The sequence below is a fragment of the Schistocerca cancellata genome, chromosome 6 (genome assembly GCF_023864275.1).
Source record: "Schistocerca cancellata isolate TAMUIC-IGC-003103 chromosome 6, iqSchCanc2.1, whole genome shotgun sequence".
Taxonomy (NCBI): Eukaryota; Metazoa; Arthropoda; class Insecta; order Orthoptera; family Acrididae; genus Schistocerca; species Schistocerca cancellata.
In genome coordinates, this window is record NC_064631.1 from 682,730,374 (window position 1) to 682,757,501 (window position 27,128).

Consider the following 27,128-nt stretch of genomic DNA (forward strand, 5'->3'; position numbering starts at 1 on the left):
CTTAGCCCCAATCCATACTCACCTACTATGTTTCCTTCTCTCCCACTTCCTACAATCGAATTCCAGTCACCCATGATTATTAAATTTTCGTCTCCCTTCACTATCTGAATAATTTCTTTCATTTCATCATACATTTCTTCAATTTCTTCGTCATCTGCAGAGCTAGTTGGCATATAAACTTGTACTACTGTAGTAGGTGTGGGCTTCGTGTCTATGTTGGCCACAATAATGCGTTCACTATGCTGTTTGTAGTAGCTTACCCGCATTCCTATTTTCCTATTCATTATTAAACCTACTCCTGCATTACCCCTATTTGACTTTGTGTTTATAACCCTGTAGTCACCTGACCAGAAGTCTTGTTCCTCCTGCCACCGAACTTCACTAATTCCCACTATATCTGACTTTAACCTATCCATTTCCCTTTTTAAATTTTCTAACCTACCTGCCCGATTAAGGGATCTGACATTCCATGCTCCGATCCATAGAACGCCAGTTTTCTTTCTCCTGATAACGACATCCTCTTGAGTAGTCCCCGCCCGGAGATCCAAATGGGGGACTATTTTACCTCCAGAATATTTTACCCAAGAGGACGCCATCATCATTTAATCATACAGTAAAGCTGCATGCCCTCAGGAAAAATTACGGCCGTAGTTTCCCCTTGCTTTCAGCCGTTCGCAGTACCAGCACAGCAAGGCCATTTTGGTTATTGTTACAAGGCCAGATCAGTCAATCATCCAGACTGTTGCCCTTGCAACTACTGAAAAGGCTGCTGCCCCTCTTCAGGAACCACACATTTGTCTGGCCTCTCAACAGATACCCCTCCGTTGTGGTTGTATCGCTGAGGCACGCAAGCCTCTCCACCAACGGCAAGATCCATGGTTCATGGGGAGGGGGAACTACGTGACCAGTATATATACATCTGGTGCCACATACCTCCAGAAACCTACCAAGGACTTGTAGAATCCATGTCATGAAAAGTCACTGCTGTATTATGTTCCAGTGGTGGAGCAACATGCTATTAAGCAGGTGATCATAATGTGTTTAGCTTATCAGTGTATGATATTGCTACCCCCTAAGAAAATGTGGAATGAAACTACTATATTCAGAATATTGATTCAAAGTAAACCAATGAAAGAGGAAAGTACTGAGGAGCAGCAGAAATTAAGTTAGTGGCTAACTTTACATCAGAATTGATGAAGTGAAGGAATACTTTTACGTTAATTACAAAATGACGTATAACAGATGAATCAAGATAGACATCAGAGGCAACCAGAACAAGCAAAGAGAACATTCTCTGCCAATAGAATCCGTTGATACTGAACATAAACTGTCACTCGAGAAATAAATTTCTAAGTATATATGTCTACAGCGGAGTATTGTTTAAAGTGGATCAGTGACTATGGAAAAATCAGAAGAGAAAAGAATCAAAGCATCCTTTAGTATCTGGTATTTTCTGCCCAAGTGAATGTATGTGTCACAGTTATCATTCATAAATAAATAGTGGCATAAATAAAGAAAACTACTTACTGCATAGTGGAGGCATTGAGTGGTAGAACAGATCACCACAGACCAACACCAGCAGTTCAAGTCATTGCTCTTCACAGCCCTGTGCTGCCTGTGCAGTATCATTCGCACAACCACCATATCTTACCACCCCCAAAAACAACAGACTGGTTGAGAGATGAAGGACTATGAAGGAGGCTCTGATGGGCCACAGTGGATCTTGGTCCAAGGCACTGCCACGGGTGCTCTTCGACATTCGATCAGAATATAAAAATGTCATTCATGTGTCACTTGTGGAGACCCTATACGCCAATACCGTATTCCTTCCCACAGACTTATCACAGCCTACATTTGATGCAGCACACTCTGGCCTGTCAAATCTGGTGTGGTGGACTGAGTTTGCACACATATTCAGAATATTTACATGCCACCACCATCACCACACACAGAGCAGTAAGTCTTCATTCATAAGGACCATCACCAGTGTGAGTTCATAATGATATGTGATGACACCAAATGTCCATTCCTTCAGCCAACATACACATGGCCTCATAAAGTACTGTCCTGGAGCGAACAAATGTTTGACGTACTAGTGTACTGCACACCAACAACAGTGTTGTTCACAAGGCTTGAACCTATTTGGGTTCTGCAAGACAACCATATTATGTCCCTCACAGACATCAGACCATCCAGTTACAGCACAGGCAAACAAACTGTGCTGAAGCCAGCACCACCTACTCAGCCAAGCCACTCACACATCTACCGTCACTGTCACCTGCACTGGACCTCACCTCTGAATTGTGTTATAACTGTGTCAGAAAGCTGCCTCAACACATGTGGCAATATCATCTGTATGCCTGTCTGGTAATCTCGCACATCACTCGCTGTCGATGTAACCCACAATATTCTGCACTTCCCACAGAAGCTCTGTGGGAATCAAAAGCTTTGGAAGGTCAAAACCTCTCTGGCATCCAAGAGAGATAATCTTTGGATGAGGAAAGCAAAGACAATGAGTGCATTCTTGATGTTACAACTGTACAGAATATCTGTAAATTCACTCTATGCAATAAAATGATTCATGTATTCATGTATAACCACAACATGCATAATTTATTAGTGTTTCTAGTAGACCTTGGTACCCTATTTCCACAAGCGGTTAAAATCTGTAAGCAGTTTACTGCACTGAAATGACTGTTAGCAAATTCAGTGTCTCTCTATTCATAAATGTCATTTCTGAGCCTCAAATGCAAGCTCTGGTAATCAGGATACATGTTGAATAACAAAGATCTTTTGCTACATTCCATCTGTGAGTATAGAATACAGTAAGCAAATTTTAACTAATGAGAATGCAAGTTTGTAGGTTGAGTTCGTCTGTGGTGATTTGTTCTTCGATTCTGAAGTATATGATACACATTTCTGTAAGTGTGTCTGCCTTCATTTCCACTGTAATATTGTGGATGGGTATCACCTCAACCCATCTTGATGTTCTGTCAATGGCCAAAAGTGAGTACCAGAAACCTTCCAATTGAGGAAGAGGTCCTACAGCGTCGATCTCAATTTGTTTGAAATCTACTTTGGGTGTCAGAAAGTGTCTGGGTTGTGTCTGGGCGTGTTGGCTGGTTTTGCTGTGTTGACGAGCCAGGCAGCCCTGAGTCTAGCGTCTGCAGCCTCACTTAACCTCATGCCACATGAACCTCTCTGTTACCAGTCCTGTTGTTATTCTGATTCCTGGATGGCCCAAGTTGTGTAATCTGTTGGACACCCCCCCATCTGATAATGTGAGACACGATGGAGCATATTCTGTCTTGGAACACATCACACAGCAGTGTTAGCCTGGTATTGGGTAAGTCTTGATATTTGATTCAAAGACTGATTGATCTGTTATGAGTTCGTCGATGGAAGAATCATTGGCTTGCTCTGTGGCCATAAGTTCATAGTCAAATTGTAACGAAATGGCACTGATACATGAGAGGTGATCTACGATTACATTGTCTGCTCCACAAACATACTGTGAAATGAGGTCTATCTGGCAGAAATGGTACGGACTGATTTCTTGAGGCATATTCTTTATAGTGTCCATGAATGGCTTATGATTGTTGTGAACTGTTACCTTGTGCCCTTTTATGTTCTCTTGAAAATGTCTGATTGCAATGTAGATTGTAATCAGATTGCAACTGAAGGCAGACAACAGAATTGGAGAAGAACCTAATCAGCTGCAGTACATTGTTCGGCAATTTGCTGCAGAACAGCCTCCATCATGGTGTTGCTAGTGTTAGTCGTAAGGATGAGTCATGCATTTGGGTCAGGATGGACTAGGGCGACTGCGTTAATTAGTGACTGTTTCGAGGTCCGCAGCACTTCTTTCATACTTGCTGTCCATTCGACTTTTTCGTGCTGTGTTTGTCCTTTTCAGCCATTGCATCTGTCAACAGTGACTGTGAAGCAACTACGTGTGATAAGTCACAGCAGTGAAAGAATAGTGGGCCAAGGAAACAATGTAAGACATGATACTTCTCCAGTAGAGGCAGGGTCTGAACCACAGGTACGCATTCCACCATGGGGTGGATACCTTCCGTGTTCAAGGTGTGGCCCAGGAACATGACTTCACGCTGTTTTAAGTTGAGATTTAGCCTTCTTAATGATAACCCGACTTCATGCAGAATGGCTAAGACCTGTTCTAAATGAACTGAATGGTCTTTGAGGTTATTGGAGTAGGCCAAACCACTGTCTAAATATGTGTAGCAGTGTGGGAGCTGTAAGGGGAGTCCACATATGATGTCACATTTGGGATGCATTCCAGAAGAGGAGTCCGCCAATGATGTCATATTTGGGGTGCATTCTTAAAGTTGTATGGCATACACAGGTTCTCAAAATACCCAAATGAGGTAATAATGATGATTTTCTCAATGTTGTCTAGGTGCATTGGAATCAGGAGGTACACCCACTTACAGTTGAATACTGTGGCACCCACAAGTATGTGAGTAAAATCTTACATGTTAAGAATCGGGTAGCTTTCATGAATTGTCCTGGAATTAGGAACCCAGTAATCACCACAGAGCCTCGTGGTACCATCTTTTTTTGGGACAAGTTTGATACTGGAGGCCTATGGACAGTCCACTGGTCGCACAATCCCCATTTGGAGCATTTTTTCAATATCATTCTTCACGGTCTGCAGATTGACTGGACAGAGGTGACATAGTTTGTGACAGCTGGGCAGACATTCTCTTGTAAGGGTGCAGGAGGTGGCAGTAGCAGAAGCACTATATGTTGCCTTTACTAGTCTGGGCATGACTGTTGTCCCATTGTAGCAGTGTTGAAGGAGGCAGGGCGGCGCCTTCGTTATGGGTGTAGCTAGCTGGTGACCCATTTGATGTAACCCAACTGCTGTGAGGATAAGGACTGTAGATTGTTGTGTGCCTATGCAAATGATGTAGTGGTGATTTCAATGTGATGTGTAAAAGGAGAATTCTCACATCGTAGTTTTGTGACTGCAATTGACATTCAAGAATTCAATGATGCATCATAGGGATGTTGTTTACTGTGTGAGTGCAGTTGTGGAGGGTCTCCACGTAGGCATCATCGAAGAAGTGGTGTTCTGATGGGCAGGTTGCGCCACTTTGGGTTGTAGATGGGAATAGTGCAATGACACCATCCACATGATATCCTATTCTGTGCTGTGCGAGCATGACTAGCATAACATCCAGTTGACTGGCATGTAGGAAGTCAATTCCCAGGACTGGCTCTATGACGTCAGATACATAGAATTCCCATTGACATGTAACATTAGTGAAAATCTCAGTTTGTTAGTGTGAAAATTCCCCAATCATACGGACATATTGGAGGGGACTGTAATTGTCCTACCGTCAACTGGGGCAATTACAGTATTGTAAGTGGCAGGAGTGACACTTGATGGTGTGTTAGATCTAATGGCAACAAATGGCACTGACCTGTTAGAGGATTATCACATTGAGACTGGTATCAGTAACCATTAGGCTGTTGTAGCAGTAATTGTTACCAAACGACAAAATACAGCTAAAACAAGTAGAAAGATTTACATGTTCAAAAAGTTAGATAAATGTGCAGTAGTGTCACATCTCAAATAGGAGCTCAGAACATCTACCTCTGAGAAGGAGCTTATAGAAGAACTGTGGCTCAAGTTTTCTTGTAGTTGATCAAGCACTAGATAGATGTCTACCTAGTAGAACAGTTCATGCTAGGAGGGAAGCTCCACAGTATACACTCACTGTAAAGGAACTTGTAAAGAACCTACTGCATTATAGATGTAAGATGAAGCATAGGGCTGTAGATAGAGACATGCTGAATAAAATGTGTTTAGCTGTCAAGACAGAAATGCCAGAAATCTTCTGTCACTAACTTAGCAGAATATTATTGATAGATTTCTCACAAAAGCCAAATAAATTCTGATCATATGTAAAGGCTGTTAATTTCAGACACTCATGAATGAGATAGGACCTAAGATCGAGGGCAGCAAAACAAAAACAGTAATACTGAACTCCATTTTCAATTATTCCTTTACGCAGGAAAATCCAGGAGTATTGCCCCAGTTTAATTCTTGTACCACTTCAAAGATGTGTGAAATAGGTATTAGTGTCATTGCCACCAAGAAACATCCAAAATCATTAAAAATGAGGAAAGCTGCAGAGCCCAGTGGAATCCCAATCCGATTCTATACCAAATTTGTGGCTGAAATCAGACAAGGGAAAATCAAGGATGGAATGTAACAATATTATGAGAAGGAAAGTTGCTGCTCAGCATATAGCAGAGATGCTGAGTCACACATAGGCACAACAAAAAGCGTTTCACACATAAAGCTTTCAGACAATGGCCTTTGTCAACAATAGACACACACACACACACACACGCACACACACACACACACACACACACACACACACACACGCAAACACAACTCACACATGTGACTGAGTTAGTCACTATTTCAAGCATAATATATCATAGATCCCTTGAAGGAAAAAGCAGTGCTCATTGCTTGAAAGAAAGCACAGCTTACACCCATCTACTAGAAGGGGTGTCTTCGACATCCATTTGTTGTAGAGTCTCATAACATAAAGAGAACTCAAATGTAATGAGATAACTCAGTCAGAATGACATCCTCCATGCCACCAAGCATGAATTCTGAAAGTTTAGATTCTGTGAAACCCAGTTAGTGCTTTTCTCAGTTGGTATGCTGAAATCCATGGACAAGGCATTTGAATAGATGCAGTATTTCTTCACTTCTGGCAAAGCATTTGACTGAGTACCACCATCACCCTCATTATCAAAAGTACAATTGGATGTGGGGCATCAAGCAAAATTTAAAAGTGAATTGAGGATTTCTTGGTAGGGAGGATGTGGCAGGTAATTTTGGATGGAAAGGCTTTGATAACTGTAGGCATAACTTAAGATATGCCCCAGGTAAGTGTGTTGGTACCCTTGTTGCTCGTGTTGCCTTGTTGTTCATGACCTTTGAGACAATTTTAATAGAAACCACATGTTTATTGCAGATAGTGTGCTTATCTGTAATGTACTGTCTGAAAAAAGGTGCACATATATAGTCAGATCTTGAAAAGATTTCAAGAGTGTTGCAAAGATTGGCAACTTGCTTTAAATGTTCAGAAATGTTAAATTCTACACTTCACTAAATGGAAAAAAGTATCCTATGACTACAATATTAAAGCATACACTTGGATTCAGGCAAATCATTCAAATAGAGTTTATAGAGTTAAATGTAAATGTAATATATCTGTCTCAAAAAGTACAGTGGTCAAATTATCTGATTTGGGGAGATATCTCAAGTAGAAAAATAAACATAAATGCCCTTTTTATACAAAAAATGAAATGATTGTGTGGCATTATTGGCTCAGTGACTTATTGGCTCAGTGACTCATGCATCTGTAATGATGAAATGATGATAATGACAACACTACGCCCACTCTCTGAGCAGGTAAACTCTCTGGCCTGGCAGGGAACTGAATCTGGGACCCCTTGATCTACTGGCAGCCATGCTAATTGCTAGACCAGAAGCTGTGTACTTTTATACAGAAAATTAAACAGATGTGAATAAAATAAAAAACGATGAGAAGTTTTACATTAGTTTATAGAAATTACTTTAGTATCATTTATTGTTATAATTTGTTATATGGAAGATAGTTAATAATACATTATAACATAGCGACTTAATTTTATTCTTTAAACTGAAAAATTCTTTTATTGATTTATTGCACTACAAAAATGGCTGTAGTATTGTTACATGTGAATATAAATGTATTTTGTTGTTTAAACTGTCATCCATAAATCCTTCTGTAGAGCAGCAATTTATCTACACGAAGATTATACAACTGTCATTTCAATGAGAAAGTTCCATGTTAAATGTATTCCTGTCTTTTAGTTTATTATAAATCTTTAGTCCTGTGCGTAGAGGTGTCTGGACATAAAATTTTTATCTGTGTGTTGGAAGTTTGAAATTTGCTTTGTGAAGAGTACTATAATGTACTTAAAATGATAATTTTGTAGTGCATGGTGATTTTGTATAGTGAAATAAGAAATTCATAAATATATAGAGATAGAATGATTAGTATTTTTAAACAGTATGCAACATGTTTCCGATTATTTTGTTTTAAAGTATTAGAAGTCTAATGTTATTAGTTGAATTTCTCCAGAGGATCATGCCATGCTAATTGAAAATAGCTGTGATGCACTAGTTTCACTTGCTTATATGAATGACACTTGATCAAAAACATATTGTAAAAGTTATGCTGTTCAGTTTGTTTGTTACGAAGTCTATATATGCTGTGCCTTCCAATTTAAATTTTTGGCTACATTTAGGTCTAAAAACTTCACAGCGTTTACTTCTCTTGTTACCTCATCAATGCGAGCTGTTTTTATGCCTACCATTTCTGGTGATTTAGCACTAGATGGCATCATCTGGAAATTTTTAACATTCATTTTCAGATCATTTTGATGAAACCAGGATTTCAGGTTTTCTAGAGTGTTTTTTTCTAAGACACCATTTTCAATTAGGACTGAAGTGTCATCTATAAGGCTGAATGAACATCAATGTTTGATGACATGTTATTTACATATTACAGAAAATGATATGGACCCAGTACTGAACCTTGTGGTACCTCTTTGTAAATTATTTTCTGATCCTAGAAGTAATTGTTTGCATTTGCTGTTGTACACTCTCAGTTTTTCTTTTCTGTCAAATATGATATGTACCACTGCAACAAACTGCCCCCATCCTACACCTTTGTAGTTTGAAAAAAAGTAATGTATAATTTACTATGACTTTTTTTAACCCTTATCTAATGAGGAGATTCATTTTTCAGTGAATTCACTTATGGAATTTATAAGACTTTTTCCTATTAGGAAACCAAACTGATTTTTACAAATAAAATTTTTGTCACAAAATTTTCCATTAGTTTGGATAAAATCTTTTCAATGACTTTAGAGAACGCTGGGAGGAGTGAGATAGGACAGTAGTTCCCCATATCTTCCAGTGATCTCTTTTCTGAAGAGTGGCTCAGAACATCTCAGGACACTGGAAAAACATCCCTGTTCAATTGATTAATTAATACTTGTAGTCAATGCACGAAAGGTAATATCACATACAGTGATGCATATTCCATCCCACCCACACCACCATTGCATAGTCCTTACCATCCAGCTGACTTTGAATATAAAATGGGATGTTCACATAGGCTCAGTTGTAGGTAAAGCCAGTAGCAGATGTTGGTCCATTGATGGGATGCTAGGGAAATGCAGTTGTCCTCAAAGGAGATTACACTCAAAAAACAATTGCAACCCATCCAAGAAAATTGCTCAAGTCTGAAGGACCCATACCAGATAAGATTAAGAGGGTGTAATGAAATTATATGAAGACCAGAATGAATGATCAGGTTTGTTTGACCTATGAGAGCACTGTGCAGATGATGGAAAAACCGAACTGGCAGACTCTTCAAGATGGGTGCAAACTATCGCATGAAAGCCTACTCACAAAGTTTCGAGAACCAATGTTAAGTGAGGAATCTAGGAATGTACTACAATATATTGCTCCCATAGGCATCGTGAAGACAAGATTAGACTAACTATAACATGCACAGATGCCTTTAAGCAACTGGTCTTCCACACTCTGCATACAAATCAAACAGAAAGATGCTATAATAATTGGTACAATGAGAAGAACATTGTGTCTTGCACTTTACAGTGGTTTGCAGAATACAGCTGCAGCCATATTATTTTTCCATCAGCTCTTCTGTTTTGGGTGCACTTCTTATTACAAATCAATGTTGCTCTTTCTTTTTCTTCCTGTTGATCTTAAAACTGCTGTTGTCTCAAGTATTTCTTGCTCTCATTTTCATTTTGTGTGTATCTAAAACCATTCTCATGGCAATTCTCATCTACCATACTTGAAACGACATATTACTTTGGTGTTTTTATCATCATCTAAGCTAACATATTATTGTAAGTGTCCAGATTTTTTGACATTTTTGCCCATTGTAGTAAACTCTTCTCTGTGCTTTATCTGTAACAGTTGCCAATGTTTTCTACATTCTCTTCTAGATACCTGTCTGAATGACACCACGTTCAGTTTTTGATTTGTTTTGCACAATACTTTCTCTTCCACATACGCACAAATATTCACATTATGTAACTTCTTGTTTATTGCCTCTCAAAAGACTATCATAACATTATCAGCTATTATTCCTTTAAACCTTCTTTCAACTTCATCCTCTAAACGGCATTTCTGTTTATGTATCTCATGGATTGTTACACTCTGCTATTTCAAAAACTTAAATGGGAAGGACAAAAATGTAAATTAAAAGTTCTTCTCAAACTCATGAAAATCTAATACTGACCAGTCCCTGAAATAATGTCACTGTAAACCTTATACAGAAATAATGCTGCCTCCAAAGACACATTAAGATAAAAATATTTAGAAGGGAGGCTAAAGGATCTCCATTAAAATTAGTTGGAATTCCTTGCTTCAGTTTAGGTTATTCTGACATTGTGCACACATATTCTATTTTCCAGTTCTGATTTGTACTGCATTGAATACATGAATTTTATTTATGATTACATCTTATTAATTCCAGTGCTCGAAACCTTGTGGTGGGGGTATAAAAACAAGAGAAGTTGAGTGCCTGCAAGTAATGGCCCAGAACCATATAGTGCCACGTCCTACATCACAATGTCCTGCATCTAAACCCTCTGACAAGAAGCCATGTAACACTAAAGCTTGTTCTACACATTCTGATCGACCAATTATTGATACTGAAAACAAAACTTTTATCCAAAAGAACTCAAATGAGAAGAAAGTAAGTTTGAAGATAGGAGGACAAGCAGTGGTGTTTGCAGGTGTTCAGGTGAAGATAAGATGCCCTGTTAGAAGATTTAACAGGTAAACACTTCACTTTCTACATTTTAAGCTAACAAATTTACAAGTATCTTCCTATACAAAATGTTTGTCAAATGTATCTTCAACTTAGTACTGCATTAAGGAAAAAGATCATTTTTTCAGTGATTAAAAAACTTAAACGTTTGCTGGTTTAAATCAACAGCAATGTTATTCTCACATTGTTCTTAACTTCGTGGATTTCTAAAAAATGGATATTACTGTAAATTCACTTTACAAAACATAATGTAGAGTATGACTGTAGAAATAGCATACACCCCCCCCCCTCCCAAACCCCCCCTCTCCCCCCCAATCAGTAGCACAAATTTATGTAGAATAATGTTTGTTACATATAATTAGAAGTTTAATTTCAATGCATGTACAGCTTCAAAGTGATAAGTTCAGTGCACTTTGAGATACATATCAAGCAAGTGACAATGTTTTTCATGTTTGTGCACATAGAGTGCTGAGTGCTTTGGAATTGCAGTATTTTCTATGACTGAAATAAAACAAATCCACCTTGGGGCTGTCGTTTTTGATTAAGTAAAACATTTTTTGGAGTTTTGGGGAGAGGGATCTAGGTTAAAATAACATTGACACAAAGGCCAAGCGTGGGAACTGCCACACAGTTCTGAGAAGTGATTGACAGTGTGAAGTCGCATAACCTTCTTTCATGTAGGATGTTCTGAAGAAAACTGCTTCGAGAGATATGAGGTTGGCCTTTACTGATGTAGTAGTCATGCTTATTGTCATAATTACAGAGAAAGAACAGCTGATTTTAAAGCTCAAAACTCAACTGTCAGTTGCACGGGCAAAATTGGGACTGTTGGAATTGGAGTTGCCAGCAGTAATGTTGGAATGGAGTTTATGATTGGTCTATTGTCAAACCTGCCAAATCAGACAAGAAGTCTAGATGTCTCCAGCTGCTTCACTGGAATGGAGACTGTGGAGAAAAATATGTAAACAACCCAAGGAGATCATGAACACTCCAAAAAGAAAGCAAAACAGAAGCAAGTTGTGGTTAGTAGTAGTCAGAGGGGTGAAAAGGTCAAGAAGATCCTTCTGTTAGTGAGTACCCATGGGATGAAAAGTTTGAACTAGTACAGAACCTGCGGGCAGTGAATATAAAGTAACAAGCCTTTCTAATAGCAAGTTTCAGGACTCAGTAAAACCACTTGCCATTTATGCTCTCTGGGAAAAAATCTTGGTGAAGCAATCCACATAGTAATTATTAGGGGGAAGGGGGTCATTGAAATGTAATCTCAACCTGGCAATTGTGGAGAACATCAGGTGCATGTCTGTTAATGCTCATCAGACTAACATGAAGACTATCACTCTCTGAGTAATAAGACAAATTCTCTATGAAGAATTCCATCAAATATGTTAATACAGAACCTTAAAATGTTGCTCAATAGAATGGGCAGTGACACTCGGGAGTGGTTAATACATTGGACCTCACGCAGATGCACCACAGATGGTATGGTCTACATCCGAATGTTTCCACTAAGAGCTTACTTACATGACTTATGCTGTGTGACAAAAAAAGTGAAGCACCTAGAAGGGGAGAGTGAAGTAAAATGAAATTTCATGAGTTGAGAGGGTATGTGATGTTATTCCAGTCATTTAATAAGAACTTGGCAGTATGTGCCAACATATAAGTATGACATTTCTCCTCCTCTTGCTTGTGTGCATGTACTGATTTGTTAGGGAATGGCATCATAAAGCCAATGTATCCTCTCCTGAGTCGAGCTGGGCCACAGCTGTTGTAACTGGTCTTCGATGTCCTTGATACTGGCAATAGTATTGATTTCACATTCAGACTAGTCCAGCACATGTTCCATTGGGACATACCTGGGGATCATGTTGGACAGAAGAGTACCTGAATGTCTCACAGACAGCTCATAGAGATGTACATGCTTGATTGGCCATTATCCTGTTGCAAAAAGGCATCACAATGCTGCCGAATGAGAGGTAACACTTGAGGGTGCAGGATGTCTGTGACATACCATTGTGCCATCAGATGTCTGACAATCACTACTATCCATGACGTGAAGTCATATTCAATGCCCCCGTCCCACACCATGATGTCAGAAGTAATTGCATCTCTCCAAAACATTGGACAAATTAGGCCTCTCCCTATGCCACCAACAGTTGTCCTTTGAGATATTGCGGAACTGTGATTTATTTCTGAATGGTTTGTGATGCCATTTATCAGCAGTCCATGCTTCCCACTCACAGAACTAGTTACCTAGTCCTGCTGCTGCTAGCCTCTGACCAATTCTGAGGGATGACACAGAATGTCACAGGAAGTCTGTTATTAGTTCTTGTGTGAGCAGGTGCAAATGTGAAAGGATTACAATGCACATGGTGCATAGTAAGGTGATCCTTCATTGTGGTGGTCTAGACTTCGTCTCCCAGAACCGTGAAGATGAGTATGCCTACCCTCACACTTCATGCAGTCCAACTTTGGGCCACTGTTACATCTGAATACATTCAAATATGGATATTGCAAGACTCAACCAGCTGGACAAATGAAAACCCATAATGAGGAACATTTCAAAATGTATTAGGTGCTGATAAAACTATCTCACATGAGTATGCTGCATGTCTGTGTCCTTCAGCATGTGATAGCATTCATGTCCCTTATACACTGAATAGCCAAAGAAACTGGTACACGTGCCTAACATTGTGTAGGACCCGATGAGCATGCAGATGTGGTATGGATTTGACTAATGTCTGAAGTAATGCTAGAGGGATGAATCCTGCAGGGCTGACCATAAATACCTCTTCTGAACAGCACATTGCAAGGCATTCCAGATATACTCAACAATGTTCATGTCTGGGGAGTTCGGTGGCCAGCAGATTAGATTAGATTAGATTAATACTAGTTCCATGGATCATGAATATGATATTTCGTAATGACGTGGAACGAGTCAAATTTTCCAATACAAGACATAATTAAGTTAATTTAACAACATACTTAAGTTAATATAACAACTTTTTCATTTTTTGTTTTTTTATTTTTATTTTTTTATTTTTATTTTTTTATTTTTTATTTTTTTTATTAATATTTTTTTTTTAATTTATATTTAAAAATTCCTCTATGGAGTAGAAGGAGTTGTCATTCAGAAATTCTTTTAATTTCTTCTTAAATACTTGTTGGTTATCTGTCAGACTTTTGATACTATTTGGTAAGTGAGCAAAGACTTTTGTGCCAGTATAATTCACCCCTTTCTGTGCCAAAGTTAGATTTAATCTTGAATAGTGAAGATCATCCTTTCTTCTAGTATTGTAGTTATGCACACTGCTATTACTTTTGAATTGTGTTTGGTTGTTAATAACAAATTTCATAAGAGAGTATATATACTGAGAAGCTACTGTGAATATCCCTAGATCCTTAAATAAATGTCTGCAGCATGATCTTGGGTGGACTCCAGCTATTATTCTGATTACACGCTTTTGTGCAATAAATACTTTATTCCTGAGTGATGAATTACCCCAAAATATGATGCCATATGAAAGCAGCGAGTGAAAATAGGCGTAGTAAGCTAATTTACTAAGATGTTTATCACCAAAATTTGCAATGACCCTTATTGCATAAGTAGCTGAACTCAAACGTTTCAGCAGATCATCAATGTGTTTCTTCCAATTTAATCTCTCATCAATGGACACACCTAAAAATTTGGAATATTCTACCTTAGCTATATGCTTCTGATTAAGGTCTATATTTATTAATGGTGTCATACCATTCACTGTACGGAACTGTATGTACTGTGTCTTATCAAAATTCAGTGAGAGTCCGTTTACAAGGAACCACTTAGTAATTTTCTGAAAGACAGTATTGACAATTTCATCAGTTAAGTCTTGTTTGTCAGTTGTGATTACTATACTTGTATCATCAGCAAAGAGAACTAATTTTGCCTCTTCATGAATATAGAATGGCAAGTCATTAATATATATTAAGAACAGCAAAGGACCCAAGACTGACCCTTGTGGAACCCCATTCTTGATAGTTCCCCAGTTTGAGGAATGTGCTGATCTTTGCATATTATGAGAACTACTTATTTCACCTTTCTGCACTCTTCCAGTTAGGTACGAATTAAACCATTTGTGCACTGTCCCACTCATGCCACAGTACTTGAGCTTGTCTAGCAGAATTTCATGATTTACACAATCAAAAGCCTTTGAGAGATCACAAAAAATCCCAATGGGTGGTGTTCGGTTATTCAGATCATTCAAAATTTGATTGGTGAAAGCATATATGGCATTTTCTGTTGAAAAACCTTTCTGGAAACCAAACTGACATTTTGTTAGTACTTGTTTGTTACAGATATGTGAAGCTACTCTTGAATACATTACTTTCTCAAACATTTTTGATAAAGCTGTTAGAAGGGAGATTGGACGGTAATTGTTGACATCAGATCTATCCCCCTTTTTATGCAAAGGTACAACAATAGCATATTTCAGTCTATCAGGGAAAATGCCCTGTTCCAGAGAGCTATTACACAGGTGGCTGAGAAACTTACTTATCTGTTGAGAACAAGCTTTTAGTATTTTGCTGGAAATGCCGTCAGTTCCATGTGAGTTTTTGCTTTTAAGCAAGTTTATTATTTTCCTAATTTCAGAGGGAGAAGTGGGTGAGATTTCAATTGTATCAAATTGCATAGGTATGGCCTCTTCCATTAACAGCCTAGCATCTTCTAATGAACACCTGGATCCTACTATATCCACAACATTTAGAAAATGATTATTAAAAATATTTTCAACTTCTGACTTTTTGTTCGTAAAGTTTTCATTCAATTTGATGGTAATACTGTCTTCCTGTGCTCTTGGTTGACCTGTTTCTCTTTTAATAATATTCCAAATTGTTTTAATTTTATTATCAGAGTTGCTGATTTCAGACATGATACACATACTTCTGGATTTTTTAATAACTTTTCTTAATATAACACAGTAGTTTTTATAATGTTTGATAGTTTCTGGGTCACTACTCTTTCTTGCTGTCAGATACATTTCCCTTTTCCGGTTACAAGATATTTTTATACCCTTAGTAAGCCATGGTTTGTTACAAGGTTTCTTATGAGTATATTTAACTATTTTCTTGGGGAAGCAGTTTTCAAATGCATTTACAAAAATGTCATGAAATATATTATATTTTAAATTGGCATCAGGTTCACGGTACACCTCATCCCAGTCTAACTGCTGTAGGCTTTCCCTGAAATTTGCAATCATTAAATTGTTGACTGAACGTACTACTTTGGAGGACTGTTTAGTATTGCTGAATGGAGCTATGTCATATATTGTAACTAGCTGTGCACCATGATCAGAAAGACCATTCTCAACAGGCTGAGCATTTATCTGGTTAAACTTATCTTGGTCTATAAAGAAATTATCTATCAGTGAGCTGCTATCCTTTACCACCAGAGTAGGAAAATCAATAACGGGTGTCAAATTGAAAGAACCGAGTAATACTTCAAGGTCATTTTTTCTATTACCCTCTTTCAGAGAATCTACATTTAAGTCCCCACAAATAATAATTTGCTTCCCCCTGTCTGACAGATAGCACAACAAGGAGTCCAAATTTTTCAGAAATAGATGAAAATTTCCTGATGGGGACCTATATACAGTTACAATTATAATTGTGCCTTTATTTAATTTAAGCTCACAGGCACATGCTTCTATATGTTTCTCTACACAAAACTTTTTTGTTTCTATACTTTTTGTACAATGATGACTTTTGACATATATGGCAACTCCTCCTTTCTCCATATTTTCTCTCATTACATGTGCAGAGAGCTTATATCCACTTACATTTACCTTATCCATATCAGTAACAATGTGATGCTCAGACGGGCATAGTATATCTATTTCATCCTCAGCTTCTAAATCTTCTAAACAAACCAGAAGCTCATCTATTTTATTCTTTAAACTCCCAATATTTTGATGAAATATACTTACATTATTTTTAATTATACTTTTATGAGAACCTTTCCTTATTCTAACATTTGCAGTACTCTCCTGTCTGAGTTTCTCATTGTGCTTAGGCCTAGTTCCTATACCAGTGGTCACATGGTGTTCAGAGAGGCAGATTATGTCAACTGGGTTGGGTGACTTTAATTCATCAATGCAATTACCTAGGACTGAGATACAACTTGGTGGAGATAAAATTTCTGGTGATTGGTGAAAATTTATAATTGACAGCTGTGATTGGTGATCCAATGTGCTAGAATTGTGCTGTTTAATTTCTTTCCTAAACTGAAGATTTGTTTCAATCCTGACCTCTCGTAGAACTTGACATCTTTCTGTCATACCTATCCTAAAAAAGGTGCTGCTCCAACACCTGTAACCACTGGTATTTTACCATTCATGGCAGTGCCTCCCCCCCTTAAATTTCCTGCTATTACTCCAGCCAGTTTCCCCTTCCCTTTCCTGTTGAGATGTAGGCCGTGCCTGGTATAGTCCCACCTACTGAGAGAATCAACAGGAACCACACCAATATGAGCCCCCGCACCCGACCCAAGCAGCCGTTCCAACTCCAAATTAACTCTCCCAACAGAAGAGTTCAAATGAGGCCGGTCATGGCGTCTCAGGACAGATACAAATTCAACACTGGTGTGTCTCGATGCCGACGCAATCTTTACCAGGTCACACTCTATACTGTACCCAGGATCTCTGTCGATGCTGTTCCCTGGCCCTCCCACAATAACCACGGTGTCTTCCCTGGTAAATCCTTTACAGAGTGAACCTAAATCCTCTGTCACCTGATCCAGACTAGCACTTGGTTTGAAAAAATTTGTGACCTGGTATTCTGGTCCTAATTCCTCCTGCAGAAGTTGGCCTACACCTCTGGCATGAGAACTGCCTAACAACAAAACTTTCTTCCTTTTCAATGGCTTTCCTACATTCTTTTTCAATTTCCTATTGAAAGTTTGTTGTGTCCTGTCTTCATCTACCTCTGCTTGAGGCTCATCAGTTTCTAACTGAAGCAACAGGTCAAACTTATTTTTGACATTCATCACAAAACTGTCAGACTTAGTTCTAGGCCTGTTCCTTCTGCTACCTGTTGCCACTTCCCACCTCTCTTTGCCCTTCTCCCTCCTTAACCTGTCCAGATCTTCCCTAGCCTGATCTAGCTCTGCCTGAAGGGCAGCAATTTTCCCCTCCTGTTCCACTATCTTCCTATCTCTGCTGCAAATCCTACAGAACCACTGATGAGCCTGATCCACTTTCCCAACACCCACGCCACTGCAGTCCCCCCAGTGAAAAAAACTACTGCATCCATCACACCAAATCCCGGAACTAACAATTCTACGGCAAGTCTGGCACTTCTCACTCATGGCAAAAATAATACTTTAGCTAGAATAAATCAATTAAATTACCGAAAATCAAAAAAAGACGTTACAAGAATTAAGCCTATTCACAAATGTATATAAGCAAGTTTCTGATTTAAATTCCGCTGTTTTTCTGAGATCTGTATTAAAACAATGAAGGTATACGCTATTTATTTTATATTTCACTCGATGGAATGAAAAAAAGGACAATTAAACGAGATACTTTGATTCTCCAAAAACGTTACGAGAATTAGGTCTATAAACAAATGTATATAAGCAAGTTTCTGATATAAAGTTACGCTGTTTTTCTGAAATCTGTATTAAAACAATGAAGTTATACGCTATTTACGGTAGTTTACGTATTTGTTACCAAGAAATTAGTTAAATTACCGTGAAACAAGAAACAAACACGTTTACAAAATTTAAGCCTAAGCGCGACTTCGCGAAGTTACGATCTTTTCGTGTTTTCTGAAAAAATACGCAAAGAAAAGTCAAACCTTTAACGGCAAGACTAAATGATACACTAATGCATGTATTTAATTTGTTGTCGGCGTTAAACTAAATTATATTCCTGTCTAAATCACTTAACTTTCTGGAAATGGTTTCTGGCGTCACTTACTCGGCGGCCATCTTGGAACACTCTTGAAGTGTATAAACTCAGAAGAGTGCTCCTGGAGCCTTTCTGTAGCAATTCTGGACATGTAGGGTGTCACATTGTCCTATTGTCCTGCAGGAATTGACCAAGACCGTCAGAATACACAGTGGACATGCATGGATGCAGGTGATCACACAGGAAGCTTAAGTATGTTTCACCTGCCAGAGTCATATCTAGACATATCAGGGGTCTCATATCAGTCCAACTGCATATGCCCCACGCCATTACAGAGCCTCTACCAGCTTGAAGAGTCCCCTGCTGACACACAGGGTCCATGGATTCATGAGTTTGTCTCTATACCCATATACATCTATCTGCTCGATACGATTTGAAATGAGGCTCGTCTGACCAGGCAAAATGCTTCCAGTCATCAACAGTCCAATTTCAGTGTTGACTGGCCCAGGCAAGGCATAGCTTTGTGTATTGCAGCCATCAGGGGTACATGACTTGGTCTTTGGCTCCAAATTGATGATGTTCCATTGACTGGTTCATACGCTGACACTTGTTGATGGCCCAGCATTGAAATATGCAGCAGTTTGCAGAAGGGTTGCACTTCTGTCACGTTGAATGATTCTCCTCAGTCATCATTGGTCCCATTCTTGCAGGATCTTTTTCTGGACACAGTGATGTTGGAGATTTGATGTTTTGCCAAATTCCTGATATTCACGGTACACTCGGGAAACAGTTGTATGGGAAAAATACTCACTTCATCGCTACCTCAGAGATGCTGTGTCCCATCGATTGTGCACTGATTAGAACATCGCTTTCAAATTCACTTAAATCTTGATAACCTGCCATCGTAGCAACAGTAACTGATCTAACAACTGCATCACACACTTGTTGTGTTATATAGGCATTGCTGACTGTGGTATCATATTCTGCCTGTTTACATATTTCTGTGTATGGACATGTATGCCTATACCAGTTTGTTTAGCACTTCAGTGTATATGCTACTTGATATGTCCAGTTCCATGGAGATATCCACTAGAGTAACAGGAAGTCACAATATAACAAGTTTATTTGTTGACCACAGTTTAATACAGTCTTCAATGTATTGTGGAAATAAAGTTCTTTCATGTGAAAAATAAACAATAGGCCTCCAATGGCAAACAAAATTAATAGTGTGACTCTTCAAGCTTTCCTGGTGGATGTGTTGTAAATAGTCTTCACAGGTTTACCAGTGGATCATGTTGTGCAAATTCCTCATTATGCCCTCGGAGTAACTGTCCAACATCTTCAAGTGATTCAACCTTGCTGGTGGCTAGGTACAACTGATGGTATCTGCACATTGACACTCTGTTTCTAGAACACGCACACGAAGAATACACAGGTGCAGAAATTGTGCATGCACAATGATTTGCAGTTAGATGATGCCATATTCAAACTCCCTCTGCCAGAAATCGCAGAGTGGCCCCCCTGCGCGTGTGCTGTATGCTGCGTTTGCCAACAGTGCAGCCAGACGTTACTCACCAATGGCCATACTAGATCAGTGTTATGATGGGCCTGTTATCAAAGAATCTTAATTTTCACATCATGATTTAATAGCAGCCAATGCAGGGTTCCAGGCTATGCTCAGTTGAAATCCCGCATTGTCATTGATGAGACTATTGGCTGTTAAGTCCCATAGTGCTCAGAGCCACTATTGGCTGTATGGATATGTATTGCTTCCTTAATGATACAGTCCCAGAAAGATGATGCCAGGGATGAAACTTCCATCTTTTCATAAATCATCCAATGTCCTGTATTCATACAGTGTTCCGCAATTACCGATTTTTCGGTTGACGAAGGTGCGTATGATGCTGATGTTCATCGCGGCGTTCTTGTACTGTGTGGCATGTCTGGCCTATATACGCTGCCCCACATTGGCAAGGAATCTGATACGAATACACCCACCACTTTGGTCTTTTTGCCATATTTTGGTGCCATGTCGTCAAGAATTGGAAGAGTCCTCGGAAGATATGGAATTAAGTGTGTTTTTCAACCATCTGCAAAACTGAGAAACCTGTTGGGTTCGGTTAAGGATGACCTTGACCTGAGGAAATGTGGTGTGTACGAGATTCCTTGTCAATATGGGGCAACGTATATAGGCCAGACATGCCACATGGTACGAGAATGCTGTGATGAACATCAGCGTCATACACGCCTTTGTCAATTGAAAAAATTGACAATTGCGGAACACTGTCTGAATACAGGACATTGGATGATTTATGAAAAGATGGAAGTTTTATCCCCAGCATCATCTTTCTGGGATACGTCATTAAGGAAGCAATACATATCCGTACAGCTGATAGTCTCATCAACAACGATATGGGATTTCAACTGAGCACAGCATGGAGCCTTGCATTAGCTGCTATTAAATCATGACGCAAAAATCAAGAGTCTTCGATAACAGGCCCATCATAACAGTGGTCTAGTACAGCCGTTGTTGAGTAACGTCTGGCTGCACTGTTGGCAAACGCAGCATACAGCACACGCGCAGGAGGGCCACTCTGCAATTTTCGGCAGTGGGAGTTTGACTATTGCACCATCTAACTGCAAATCATTGAGCATGTGCAATTTCCGTGCCTGCTCATTCTTCAGGTGTGTTCTAGAAACAGGGCATCAATGTGCAGATACCAGCAGTCGTACCTAGCCACCAACAAGGTTGAACCACCTGAAGATGTCGGCAGTTGCTCTGAGGAAATATTGTGGAAGAATTTGCACAATGTGATCCAGTGGCAAACCCATGAAGACTATTTACAAAATTAATAATCCTGAATCAAAAAATAAATAAGTTCCTCAACATGTGAAAAATAACCAATTGATAAATGAGAACACAACACTCTTTAAAGGTGAGCAAAATTATGAAGTTTGAAGAAAGTTTAACTTAAAGCAAGTTCCTTAATTCTTGGGCTTGGAAATCAAAGTCTGCACTCTGGCTTATGCCATGGAAGCAAACACTTTCAAAATGTCTCACAGTTGTACTTCATAGAAGAAGTTCTAATGATCAAACAGTACTTAAAGTGTCTAAGTCTGGTAAGGACAGAAGCACAAAGTCAAGTCTTTGCACTATCTTGTCAGTGAAGTAAAAACAACAGAAATGATACCAAGTCCTGACACCACCAATCACACTTAGAGACCAGACGGAGGAGGTGGCATTCTATCTTGGAAGATGGTGATGAGTCTGTATTGAGGCATTGCTCAAAGTTTCTTTTTGGTTGCTCACTGCAGAGGAACAGCCTATCTAAGCATGAGTGCCAGCCTAAATAGGTGCCTCACAGTACGATTCATGTACATCTATTTTCAGCATGTGACACTGTGGATGCAGGAAGAGGTGGCCCGCTCAGAATGCTGTTGTTGCCACCTGCTGGTCTGCCCGTAGTGTTCCAGGACTCATATTTCCTGTGGCATTCGTTTTGTAGGAACAGAGCTAATGACAGCCCAAACTACTTAGACATTGTGCATGGTGCCATCATTGCCTGTCATCCAGAGCGCCATAGCACTACTAGACTTGGTAACAACACTAAACTTGAAGAACACTACTGTGCTCTGGTGGTTATTCTAACTGTTACAGAGAATTGCTACTTCAATTTTTTGACAGGCAGTGTATTAATACAAGCATTGATTGTACTAGGCACTATTTGTCCAAACCCTGTGATTTTCAATATTTTTGATAGGCCTCTCTAGGATAAATGTTTCCAAAAGATAGAGCTGCCAAATAACTTTTGATGCAGTTGCAACAGCCAGTGAAGCACAAACAGAAAAGGCACTTTGTGCAGCCCAAGTGGTAACAGTCATTTTACATTTCAACTTCTTCATCAAAATGTAAAAAGCTTTTTAAATAAGAAAGACAAATTCTTCATACCAAAACAGGATGTTCATAAGTGTAAACATATTTCTGCATATATTCTGTGCATGACAAAATGTAATCTGGAAATGAACAGTCACATCTAGATGGATATGAGGTAGTATACCATCACTGTGGCATAATACAAGGGTTGAAACTTTAATAGTGGCAACTATTTATTTACAGCTTGTACAAAATAGATATGTGTTTCAAAGTTTTACTGACCTTCAAAGTAGTCACCAGCAGTGTGTATAACCCCTCGCCAGCAATGTGGAAGTCGTAGGATACTCTTAGCAGTGCCATTTGTGATGAGAGTTCGAGCGGCGCGGTCTATTGCCTGCTTAAGTCAGGGGAGTGCTGTAGGTGGTATAGCACTTAGCAGCTCCATCAGTTAAACAAATCAGTAACAGCTAGCACTGTATGTGCTTGAGTGCTGTCCTGCAAAATGATGGTCAGGTCTTGCATAAACTGTCATCACTTCTATCTCTAAGCTGGTCATAGGTTGGGTTCCAAAAATGAACAGCATAAGGACAGAAGTGATGACAGTTTCTGCAGGACCTGACCATCATTTTGCAGGACAATGCTCAAGCACAAACAGTGTGTCATGAATAAAGATTAGTTATTGTAAGCAGTTGTTGTGCTGTTTGTATCTAATAAACATGTTCAACAAGTATCTTTATCCAGTACAGAATAACAGTGACACTTAATTAGTGCAGTGGGCAGAGTTTGGCATTACAATACTCCAAGTAGAGGGTTAGATTTCTGGTCTATGTGTAATTTTTCCCCCTCCTGTCAAATAATGCTGTAGTATACAGTGTTTCTTAAACCATTTGTGCAACTGCAATATTTTTTAGCTGTGAATATAAAAGTCATTGGCCAGACATGTTAAGACGATTGGTCAGGTAAACAGAAATTATCTGTAACTTATTGTAAATAACTACAAAACATATCAATGTGGAGAGCTCGTTGGCTAGTTATTTGCATGTTCCACAGTTCATAATTGTGACCTCTCATTGTGATATGGAACAAGTTGATTTTATAATTATAGTACATCATCTCAACAGAAAAAATGGCAACATATTGACTGTTTACATGATTTCACAATGTATTTTCTTTTAATCAATGTAGGAAAAGATAGATTGCTGCTTACCGTAAAGGTGACACATTAAGTCACAGACGGTCACAGTTAAGACACTTACTCATACATTTTCAGCCACAGTCTTCATCAAAAAAGACACACACACACACACCATTCATTCACACAAGCTAGAACATCTCATGCACACATGACCGCAAGCTCTAGTATTCTCGCCCGAGCTGTCAGAGTTTGTGGTCATGTGTGTGTGTGTGTGTGTGTGTGTGTGTGTGTGTGAGAGAGAGAGAGAGAGAGAGAGAGAGAGAGAGATGTGCTTGTTGTGTGAATGAATGGTGTGTGTTTCTCTTTTTCTGATGAGGGATGTGGTTGAAAGCTTATGTATAAGTGTCTTTTAATTGTGCTTTAAAAGATAGACTACTACACATTTAGAAATTCTTCTGCAGAGTAGAAGGAAATGGCAAACAGATATGACATCAGTTTGTCTTTGAAGTTAATATTATTATTCATTTAATTCTGCTTGTAAGTAGGTAGCTGGTCAAAGATTTTTGTGGTTGAATACCTTACTCATTTTTGTGCCCCACTAAGGCTGAGTGTAGGATAATGTAACTCAATTCTCCTCCTAGTATATTAATAGATGTTGTTCTTGTTTTCAAATTGTGAATGATTGTTGACAACAGCAGCCATCACATAGTATCATTGCTACATGCTTCTGTACAACAAACATTTTTACCACCAGTTACCCTAGAACCCATAAGACATTAATGAGTGAACATTTTCATCTCCAAAATCTGGTATCATCCATAATACAGAAGTTGCTTCATGCCCTTATCAGTATAAACATCTAATGATTCAGGATATTCTGTTCCATTTATTGGTTTACCCTCATGCTGTATTTCTAATAATATGGTTAGGCCTTGTACAGTACTGAATTACAAATACACTGAGATGACAAAAGTCGTGGGATACCTCCTAATATCTTGCTGAGCCTATTTTTGCCTGACTTAGTGCAGCAGCTTCATGCGACAAGAACTCAACAAGTTGTTGGAAGTCCCCTGCAGAAATACTAAGCCACACTGCCTCTTTAGCTGTCCATAATTGTGAAAGTGTTGCCCGGGCAGATTTTGTGCATGAACTGACCTCTCAATTATGTCCCATAAATGTCTGAAGGGACTCTCTAGAATGTTCTTCAAATCAATCATGAACAAGTGTGGCCTGGTAACATGGCACATTGTTATCTGTCCATCATTGTTTGGGAACGTGATGTCCATGAATCATCACAGATGGTCTCCAAGTAGCTGATAATAACCATTTATAGTCAATGACACAGTCCACAGCCCACACCATTATGGAGCCAGAACCAGCTTATACAGTGCCTTGTTGACAATTTGGGTCAATGGCTTCATTGCATCTGCACCACTCACGAACCCTATTAACAGCTCTCCCCAACTTGAATCGGGACTCAGCAGATCAAGGCATGGTTTTCCAATCGTCTAGGGTTGGGTAAGGGTTGGAGGGAAGATGCTAGAGGAGGGATGTTGCTGACAGGATAGTTGATTGCAAGGCTGTGCTGGAGGGGTGGGGAGGGCAAAGGGGTGAGGAGAAAGTAGAGGAGGGGAAAGAATTAGCCAGGTGCTTTGGCAAGATAAAGACATGCATAGAGCTGAGTGGGAGCAGGGAAGGGGATAGAGGTAGGTGGAGAGAACAGGGACTAGTGAAGGAGTCCCAAGAACAAAGGATATGTTGCAAGGAGACTTCTCACCTGCGGAATCCAAAAAAGCTGGTGTCAGTGGGAAGCCCGTGCCATCTGTATTGGTTTCATCAACACATGTTTTATATATATTATACGAAAATTGCACACACATCTGCAGTGTCAGAGAGCTGAAACCACACTGCGAGCAACAGCACCAGTGCATGATGGAAGTGGCAACTGGGTGGGGGTAAGGAGGAGACTGGAGTGGGGAGGGGGAGGGATGGTATGGTGAGAGTAGCAGACAGCGAAGTGTTGCACTTTAGACGGAGGGCAGGAGAGAAGGTGCAGAGGGGGGATGGGGCTAAGTAGCGGAAAAGAGAGAAATAAAAAGAAATTAAAAGACTGGTTGTGGCGGAGGAATGACAGCTGTGTAGTGCTGGAATGGGAACAGGGAGGGGGCTGGATGGGTGAGGACAGTGACTAACGAAGGTTGAGGCCAGGAGGGTTACGGGAACGTAGGATGTATTGCAGGGAAAGTTCCCACCTGCGCAATTCAGAAAAACTGATGTTGGTGGGAAGGATCCATATGGCACAGGCTGTGAAGCAGTCATTGAGATGAGGGATATCATGTTTGGCAGTGTGTTCCACAACAGGGTGGTCCACTTATTTTTTGGCCACAGTTTGTCAGTGGCCATTCATATGGACAGACAGCTTGATGGTTGTCATGCCTACATAGAATGCAGCACAGTGGTTGCAGCTTAGCTTGTAAATCACATGACTGGTTTCACAGGTAGCCCTGCCTTTGATTGGATAGGTGATGTTAGTGACCGGACTGGAGTAGGTGGTAGTAGGAGGATGTATGGGACAGGTCTTGCATGTAGGTCTATTACAGGAGTATGAGCGATAAGGTAAGGGATTGGGAGCAGGGTTTGTATAAGGATGTATGAGTACATTGTGTTGGTTCAGTGGATGGCGGAATACCACGGTAGGAGGGGTGGGAAGGACAGTGGGCAGGACATTTCTCATTTCATGGCACGACAAGAGGTAATCGAAACCATGGCTGAGAATGTAATTCAGTTGCTCCAGTCCTGGATAGTACTGAGTTGCGAGGGGAATGCTCCTCCGTGGCCAGACTGTGCGACTTTGGGAGGTGGTGGGAGACTGGGAAGATAAGGCATGGGAGATTTGTTTTTGTACAAGGATGGGGGGATAATTACGGTCAGTGAAGGCTTCAGTGAAGCCCTCGGTATATTTTGAGAGGGACTGCTCATCACTGCAGATGCAATGACCATGGGTGGCTAGGCTGTACAGAAGGGACTTCTTGGTATGGAATGGGTGGCAGCTGTTGAAGTGGAGGTATTGCTGGTGGTTAGTAGGTTTGATATGGACGGAGGTACTGATGTAGCACACTCTGAGGTGGAGGCCAACATCTAGGAAGGTGGCTTGTTGGGTTGAGTAGGACCAGGTGAAGCAAGTGGGGGAGGAGTTGTTGAGGTTCTGGAGGAATGTGAATAAAGTGTCCTCACTTTCAATCCAGATAGCAAAGATGTCATCAGCGAATCTGAACCAGGTGAGGGGTTTAGGATTCTGGGTTTTTAGGAAGGATTCTTCT

The 27,128-nt window shown here is 39.8% G+C and overlaps 1 protein-coding gene across 1 annotated transcript in view; it reads left to right on the forward strand.

Moving 5' to 3' along the window:
- LOC126088470 (protein madd-4-like) overlaps positions 1–27,128 on the forward strand; it is a 474,106-nt gene that overhangs the window by 247,266 nt on the left and 199,712 nt on the right. The window contains exon 12 of the mRNA XM_049906612.1: positions 10,620–10,924. Coding sequence (XP_049762569.1) covers positions 10,620–10,924 — 305 coding nt within the window. The remainder of the gene's footprint in view (positions 1–10,619; positions 10,925–27,128) is intronic.